The sequence below is a fragment of the Molothrus aeneus genome, chromosome 2, assembly GCF_037042795.1.
Source record: "Molothrus aeneus isolate 106 chromosome 2, BPBGC_Maene_1.0, whole genome shotgun sequence".
Lineage (NCBI taxonomy): Eukaryota > Metazoa > Chordata > Aves > Passeriformes > Icteridae > Molothrus > Molothrus aeneus.
In genome coordinates this window covers 26,950,088-26,958,898 of record NC_089647.1, presented here as the reverse complement: position 1 = coordinate 26,958,898, position 8,811 = coordinate 26,950,088, and the positions used below count along the sequence as shown (strand labels likewise).

The 8,811-nt window shown below is 43.8% G+C and overlaps 1 protein-coding gene across 2 annotated transcripts; it reads right to left on the bottom strand.

Moving 5' to 3' along the window:
• Positions 1-346: 346 nt before the first annotated feature.
• On the bottom strand, positions 347-8,354 carry HAO2 (hydroxyacid oxidase 2). Of its 2 annotated transcripts, XM_066569656.1 has the most exons (7): positions 8,224-8,354; positions 7,465-7,616; positions 6,396-6,696; positions 5,817-5,994; positions 3,899-4,057; positions 2,115-2,184; positions 347-402 (listed from the first exon to the last, which is right to left on the bottom strand). In XM_066569656.1, the coding sequence occupies exons 1-7, from the start codon at positions 8,352-8,354 to the stop codon at positions 347-349; spliced, it is 1,047 nt and encodes a 348-aa protein (XP_066425753.1). The 2 variants fall into 2 exon arrangements, with proteins under 2 accessions (XP_066425753.1, XP_066425760.1); XM_066569663.1 differs by lacking the exon at positions 5,817-5,994 and having other exon boundaries at positions 3,899-4,081; positions 6,422-6,696.
• Positions 8,355-8,811: the final 457 nt, after the last annotated feature.

Below are 8,811 nucleotides of genomic sequence, written 5' to 3'. Positions count from 1 at the left end.
CAGGTTGCAGTGAGACTTGGCATGATAAGTGGAAAAAGCAAGGCACAGGTTTTCCATGTCTGGCTGTCCAGTGTAGCAGAACTTTGGAGGAAGACCCAACACAGGTAATGCTGTGGAACAGCCAGTTTAAAGAAAATGCATTTAGACAAGTAACAATTACCCAAACTGTTATGGAATTCATTCAATAAGAGCAGAGAACAGCCTTTGCTAACAGAGCCTTTCCTAATCTCTTCAGAAGTGTCCAGAAGGCCTTATCAGACACTTATTGCACCTCCTTTTTCATCTTCAGTCTGGCTGGGACCTTAGCTTCAGCTGCCTCTGTTTGGTGGGCATAGCAGGAGGCTGATCACAGCTTTGAGAACTGAACCAGGTGCTGGCCAATCTCTGAGACGCTGGCACAGCCTGCAATAAATGAAACACTGGTGAGAGAGAAAGGTCTGTGGCTGAAGCTTGGAAGCCCCCCTGCTCTGAACCCCAGTCTTGTACGAGCCGGGCTGAAATAGGTTGGTACTTCAATATCTCCACTCCTCAGCGGCATCTTCAGCTTTGAGGTTCAGCACTGGAGTCCCCTCACAAGAAGAGTCAGAAACATGAAAAAAAAAATTTATAACAAGCTGAGCAGGTTGCAGCCTGATCCAGTAAAATCAGCAGAAAAACACAGAGAAAACACAGGGGTTGCTGTGTGCCAAATGGCCAGAGGTGAAGATTTGCATTGCCATTTAATTTGGACAAATATGGGTGGAATAGGGATGCTGACTGATAGCTGGCTGAACATGAGCCAGCTGTGTACCCAGGTCTGGTACAGGCATCCTGGCCTGTGTCAGCAGTGGTGTGAACAACAGGACCAGGCCAGTGATTGTCCCCCTGTGCAGGGCACTGGTGAGGCTGCACCTTGAATCCTCTGTTCTGGCGAGGTTTAAATTGGATATTAGGAAGAATTTCTTCACAGAAATTGTTATCAAGCACTGGAATAGGCTGCCAAGGAAGTGGTTGGGTCACCAGCTCTGAATGTGTTTAAAAGACACGTAGATATGGCACTAAGGGACATGGTTTCATGGTGGAATTGGCTGTGTTGGGTCAACAGTTGGACTTGATGATCTAAAAATATCTTTTCCAACCTAAAAGATTGTATCATTCAATGAATTTCACAGCCTCAGCAAAAGGATCCCAACCTGCTGCTCTTGCTGAATCCTGTGCCCTTGTTCATGAAAAGAACTGTAAAAGTCTGCTAGGGAAAAAACCCAGGAATCTTTACTAGTTGAGAAAGTAACCCATAAAACCACACTATGGCCAGAGGGATTTCAGCTCCAGTCTCCCAATGAGTGTTGCTATCCACTTGAGTTCTATGTGTCATAATATATAGAATATCCTGCATTGGAAGGAACCCACAAGGATCATCCTGTCCAACTCCTGGCCCTGCAAAGGACACCCCAAGAATCACACCATGTGCCTGAGAGCATTGTCCAAATGCTACTGGAACTCTGTCAGGCTTGGTGCTTTGACCACTGCTCTGGGGAGCCTGTTCCAGCGCCATAACCCTCTTGTCCAAGAGTAAAACTGGAGCTTGCACTGGGCTCTGCAAATTTGCTGTTTGGTGAGAGGCTCAAAGAGGTCAGCTACAGCTGGGAGCAGGAGTGAGAAAAACAGAGCGAGAGTAATGGGGGGAGACACAGAAGCTTTTAAAACATGTGTAACCACCTACAGACTGTATTCTCTAAGACACAGAGAAAAATTCTGCATCCATTTTTAATGAGCTCTTCATGCAGAAAAAGATCAGTGCATTTCACCTTGATAAACACTAAATACTGAAAAACTGATGCTGTCATTCCCAGGAGAACAGAAATTCCAAGTTTTGCTTGGCTGTACTTTGGAGTTTTGCATCTGTTTACTTGGGTCACAAAGCTGCTCTAACCTACTCCCTCTGTGCAAACTTCATTGCTGTGACAGCTGGAATGCCAAGTGGTTTCACAGGAAGCAGAGAATCTCAAGTATAACAGCTAGAACCATCACAGCTCCTGTGGATTCCCTTTTTGTCACCTATCCATCACACTCCTGATTTTATAGGGCTTGCATGAAGAAACATCTATAACACCCATTACAAACAAAATACTTACCAGCTAAGGCCATAGACAAACGAAACTCATCCTGAAGGATTCTCAAGACATCCTGAAGACCTTCTTCACCCTGCACCAACAGATAAAGCAGTCAGGGTAAAAGGAGCACTGGCACAGAGCAGTGCTGCAGGATGCCTGCACCCTGAGAGCTGGGATAGTCCCTTAAATCCATGCCAATTCCAGTCTTTCATGCAGATGAATGATTAAAATGATATGATGGATGTGCTCAGTTCATCACAGATTAATTTAGATGCTTTTCCTTTTGGGATACATCTGACCAGGGAAAGAAAACAAAGCTGTTTTTCACTTCTGACATTTTGTAGCTGGTTCCTTTTTTTTTAGCTTTCAGTTTTCCCCCACCAATGGGCTTGCTATTTAAAATGTCAAGCCTCACAATGCTGACAGGTTTTAACAAAGTAATGAGTTTTATATATATTACCACTCCAGAAACTGTAGTTTACTCAAATACTAGACTGAATCTTTAAAAATAATAGACTATGTGTTTTCCTCTGTGTAAGTGACACCAAGAAGCTCAAGAGCCAATAAAATGCATAGAAGATTTTGATCTTCCTATGAAATACTGGAGGATTAATTTTTTTCTCTTGAATTTTCTTTTTATGTCTTGCAATAATGAATGCTTTGGGTGCACTCAATGTTAGCACTTGTTTATGCCCTTCCTCTGTTGTATGCTTTGGTAATGCCACTGAGATACATCTTTAGGAATACTCTATGGAATACAACACCAAAGCACAATTGAACCCCCCAAAATCCCATCTCCTTTCTGTTTCCATTGTGGAGAAAGTGCAGGCAACTCACAGGAACACCTTTTTCATCTTAGGCCCTTTGTTGATATTTACTGGCCAAAAAAACAGTACTGCCAACTCTTACAGGTTTTTTCAGGAGATTCAGGTGATTTCTTGATCAAAGCCTTGCTACTGGAATCCACAGCAATCAAACCACTGGACAAGAGTGCCATTTAAGAGAAAGGAAATGTGTCTAGACCACAAAAAAAAAGTGTCTTTTCTTCTAAAGAAAAGTTTTGGAAGACTCCATCCAGAGTGTAAAAAGCAAAAAATTAGCAAAAAAAACCCAGCTAGTATAATGATATTATTTTAATTTTGATTATATTATGTTTATCTCCTGCATCAGAGGCCTAATTCATTACTCTGGATCATAGAAATATGCCTGGAGTTGAGAAGCAGCAAAGCTGGAACTGAAATAGCAGTGGAAAACCCAGGCCACAGTGGAAAATCTCCAGTGGCAAAAACCAGTTTTGTTCAGCCTGGTCCAAAATGTTTCAGCCATCCGTGGGATGGAGCTCTATATGTATTTATGTTATGTATTTATTCTATATGTGAAGAATTCACAGCACTGCTGTGAAACTGTTCTACCAAAACCATGTATTGTTCCCAGCTATTTGCTGAAAGCAAATAAAATTGTCAGACTAATCTTTCTGGCAAATAAGCCAGCTCCAGTTTTCAAAAACACTGAGTCCTAAAGTATTTTAGCACCAAACTGCAACATCAAAAAATCAGGTCCCACAAAACAATGCTATCACCTTCAAAATCCCATTGTCCAAAATCCCAGGAAATTTTCAAATTCAGTGATATTTTTAAATCAGAGGAAATGTCAGGGTTTCATTCAATTTGGGGTGATTCCACTTCAAATTCAGCAAAATAAAATTAAATAATATATTCTCCACCCGTGACAACTGTGTGACTTCAGTTGCAGGACTGCTGGAGAGTGTGAGAAGCAGGCATGTGGACTCAGAGCTCCTTACTCACCTTGTAAGCCAGGCCCCACAAAGCTGGTCTTCCAATAAAGACACATTTTGCTCCCAGTGCCAGTGCTTTTAGCACGTCACTGCCTTTTCGTATCCCTCCATCGACATAAACTTCCACTCTGCCTTGTACTGCCTCCACAACCTCAACCAGAGCATCAATCTGCAAAGGAGAAGCCAGTCTCACCTTGAGGGCAGCTTTTGATTCCCAGAGAAGGAGGATATATTCCAAAGACACAGGTGAGGATACAGTGCTTTAGTAGGATACCCTCTCAAAATGGAACATGACAATGCATCACAAATAGCTCAGCACCAGGAGCTGCAGAATAACAAACATGCAGATCCCTGCTCTGCTTTCCAGACACTTAATGCCATTTTCCAGAGCTTTGCATATACTGATATTCTTTGCTATCACTTTTGATTAGTGAAAAAGCAACATTTTCAATAGATTTATGAAAGATTTTAAAATATAAATTTCAATGGGAATAACTGTCATCAGTATTTTACTTTTATTTGAGACAATGATGAATAATACAGCTGTTTGCAAGAAAGGCTGACGTCAGACTTCTACTGCTCAAACTACCTAAGCTTACATTTCAGCTTAATCCTGGTGACCACTTGTTGAGTGCCTCCCTCTAAAGCATCTGTGAAGGGTTTCATTTGCTGTGTAGTACAGTCAATAATTTCCTCCAGGTTAGGTCTCCTGATTCCCTAAGGTCTTTTCCGTAGAGTTCAGTGTGGAATAAGCCTCAGATGTTATTGCAGGGCAGCACCACGCACAGATGCTGGCTCTGGCCCCAAAGGCAGTACAGCCAGGGGCAGGACAAGGCACTGGACATAATTAACTCTCCTTCAGAGCAATCCCAAAAGGCTCTTTTCTGCAATGTCTTATACCTTTTTGCCTTCCTTTAATTTTTTTTTTCTGAATTTCAAACTGAAAACCTTCAGGCTGAAATTTTCTAGGACTAACTCAGCAAGAGCCAGGCTTGGCACTAGAAAAATAGCAGAGCCCAACTAGGTATCTACTGCCTTGTCTGTGTATGTAAAACAACTTTTAAGGTAGAACAACAGTTTAATGTGGATGCCATTTCTGTTATTATGCCTTTAGCATTGAGTTTATTAATTTTTTTTTATTCATTTTTGTCAGCCTTGACGCAGAATAGAACAGAATTCCCTGGTACCTATTTTTATTTAACAAAAGAAAACCAAGAAAAGAAAGTTCGTAAGATACTGTGCAATGCAGAACTGTAAAATAAGAGCAATTGGAAAAACTGACAGAAGCCAAATTAATCCAGTGAAATACACACATGTCTAAACAATGCATGATTTCTTTGTACAAATTTAAAAGCAGGGGAATTTTTCTCCAGATAAGCTATCCTTTTTCTGGCTCGTGTAAGTCAATAAATTCCCATTTAGACTTGAGCCTGTAAATACGCAAGCAGACCTCTCACTAAATCTAGCTGCATTGTTTTGCATGTTTTGACAGATGTGAACAATGAGAATACATTATGCTCTCATTTGTACAATTTTGGTTCCAGAGCTTTGTTTTCTTTTTGCTGCAGTGCGCAAAGAGTTTGAGTGTGCTGCACCAGCTCATGGAGACACAGGCAGGAACTCTCCCTGGCTTAGGCCAGGAGTTTACCTGCACTTAAGTGAAGAAGTTTGGCATGGGGGCTATCCACTGAAGTATTTCCTCCCAAGAAGCTGAGGAAATACTTCAGTGGATAGCCCCCATGCCAAGGCGTGGATCTCACCAGTTTAAAGCTAAAGTATATCTGCACACATCCATGGCCACTGGACAAACTCAAGTCCACCAGAAGTGTACGCACAAACCTGGGCATAGAGACACCCAGGTTAATGCAAACATGCAGACTGTAAACGGGGAAAATGTGGGACATCCATTTTCATCTATTCTCACTTACAGTGGCAGGTCCTTCATCCAGTTGCCTTCCACCATGGTTGGACACAATAATTCCCTGAACTCCATGTTTCACTGCCAGCTCTGCATCTTCTCTTGTCAAGATGCCTTTGATGATGATGGGCAGGCGTGTCAGGCTCCGCAGCCAGTAGATGTCATTCCAGGTGACCGAAGGATCCAAGCTGTTGGGTGGCAGTCCGTACTCAGAGCAGTCATCTTCCTACAGCCACAATGAAACAGCAAAAGGAAAACTCATCCAGGCTGCAACAATACACAGGTCTCTTGGTGTCTTTCCTTGCCCTAGAACAGATTAATCAAACAGATTGCCAACAGACATGTTCATCAGCTCCAGAAATGTCACGTGTCTCTGGAGGAGAATAATTACAATGGGGGTGGAGATCGTGTCTCTGAGGCAGCTGGGTGGGGATTTTGAAGACAGAACCCAGTCCAGGAAGAGGTCAATCCAGGATGCTGCAGAAGCAGCAGGGGAGAAGATAGACCCCGGTACAGCAAATGCCAGGGCAGCAGTTACCCAGTGGTTTTTCTCTCATGTGGTACATGCCAGCGCAGTGAATGAAAGGACAGGCTCATTTTACAAACCTCAAAGGCTCCTTCCAAGTTCTTCACTTTCATGTGGGGAGGAAGGCGGAAACCATTGCGGACATCGTCGCGTCTCTTGCCCGTGTAGGGCAGATCCGCAGTGAGGACGAGGCCCTGGAAGCCCAAGGCCTCTGCCCGCCGGACCAGGTGCTGGGAAGCTGCCCTGTTGCGGTGGATGTAGAGCTGGAACCAGCGGAGGCCGCCGGGCGCAGCCGCGGAGATCTCCTCCAGCGTGCAGGTGGAGTAGGTGCTGGCGATGTAGCAAGTGTCCATTGCTCTGGCCGCTTGGGGGGCATTGGGAAGGAGTGAGAAACAAAGACATCTGAAGGGTCTTGCCAAACATCAGACACAAAACCATGCACTGTTTGCAGAGACCACCCCAACTCCCGATTTCACGTGTATCTTACAAAGCACAGGGTATCTATGTCCTGGGATTAACAATGACTGTATTTACTATGCGCTCTTGTTAGTCCATGGTTAAGAAAGCAGAAAAGGGAGAGGTAATTAACCAAGCTGTGCTTTCATTTTGCATCTGCATTTTTTAAAAAGCATGAATTTTATCTTTATGACTGAGTCCTCTCAGGGTTGTACTGTTGGATCTACTCAGTGTACACAGAAGAAAAAACCATTTTTAGGGGTCAGGTCTCCAAACTCTCCACAGGATTTGCTGGATATCTTTTTGTCCAAGGGAGACATTTCTTAACCAGTAACAAGGTATTCACAGTCTGAGTCCCATCCACCACTTTCACAACCCATCTAGAGCTCCCAGGAGCGAAAACCTTATGTGGTTTTTGGTATGAGTCAGAAATGTGTTCACTGCCCTTGTCTTCAATTTGCAGCAGGCTCCATGGGGCTGATTTTTTATGTTGGTAGCTGGAGAAGAAGGGCACCATCTATACAGCTTCCTATGCAGGGTGTCAGAAAGTGGGAATGGAGTTTGCCCCCTCATGCCTGAAAATTTTTCTCAGTCACACTTCAAGTCATCCTAACAGCTTCTTGATGCTTTTCTATAACCCCCTTTGGTGCTACATGGCACCAGAACAGAAGAGTACCTCTGGCTGTGCTTTTCTCTCCATCAGGCCATGCTAGCTGGTGGAAGCCTGTAGGGGCAATTCCTACAGGAAAGCTGATTTCAGAACCCAGGATTTTAGTCCTAATGTCCATCACAGATACGTCCCGCAGCATACGTGGCCGGAAACGAATTCTGTAAGGCAAAAAAACCCCATCAGGATAGCAGATGTTCAGTGAGTTTTCTGAGATTTCATGGAAACCAGGTCTTGGTTTACCACATAATTTCTGCATCTGCTGCCTCAGGTCACCGTGTCTTGTTTCCTACTGTCCTCCCCCAGATTCCTTTTACTTGCAGGCAGGCTGGGTCCTTCCAGCTCACCAGTCATGTGTCTGTCCTCACTGTACAGTGTGCCTGCCCTCAGGTTCTGCAGCATGTTCCCCAAATCCCACCATACTTGCACATAGGCTTCCTGCTGTTCACCAAGAGCTCCCTTTTGCAACTCATTATATTAGAGCTGCTCATCCCCTTTCCTGTAATGCCACACGCTCCATAGCACACTGTACCTTACCCTACCCTACCCCAGCACCTGCCTGTACCCTCAGCATCCCTAAAGCTTCATACAACCTGTGTCATACTCAGTGTGGCATCAGAGCATATAGTGCTCAGATTTTGCATTTAGCTTGGGGACCTCCTGGAAAGGAACAGGTTTTAAGTTCCTTTGCTTGTCAAGTCCAAATACTTGCACAAAAACAGTTTAAGAGATCCCAATACGACTCCCTTCATTCCCTTCTCACATTACCTTTTATATGCCAGGATGTTTTCATCTCGTGTGGTACAGTCATCTGCTCCCGCTGCAAAATAATCCCAAACAATCTTGGGCAAATACTTCTTAGCATAAGCTTCGAAGTCAGAAAGACACACCATAGACATTCCTGAGAGAGGTGTAAGGAACCTTGAAGAAAAGAATAACATGGAGCAGAAATTAGATCCCTGAACTGTCATTCTCTCTTCCAGGGGCTCTAATGTCACTGAATGCAAAACTTGGAGCCATCTGTTTTATAGAAGAGCTGCTGAGGTGTCTCAGTCTGTCTTGCACATTGGTCTACGAATCCTCTACCCTAGTAGAGGAAAACTTGCAGATGCAGCCATGAGAGCAGGAGGAAGCTTGCATCTCCGTGCTTCTCTTCATTCTGTTTTAAACAGCAGCCTGAAGAGGACATTTTAGGTCCTCTGCTATTTCAATTGTGTAATTCTGTCATAAGTTCCATCTTAAAACAAGCTGCATTATTTGTTCCACTAATTCTGCTCAAAGGTTGTCCCAGAACATAATTTGTCAGATTACCCCTAAGGACAGCACCGTGACTGAACAATTAGTTATGGAGCACAG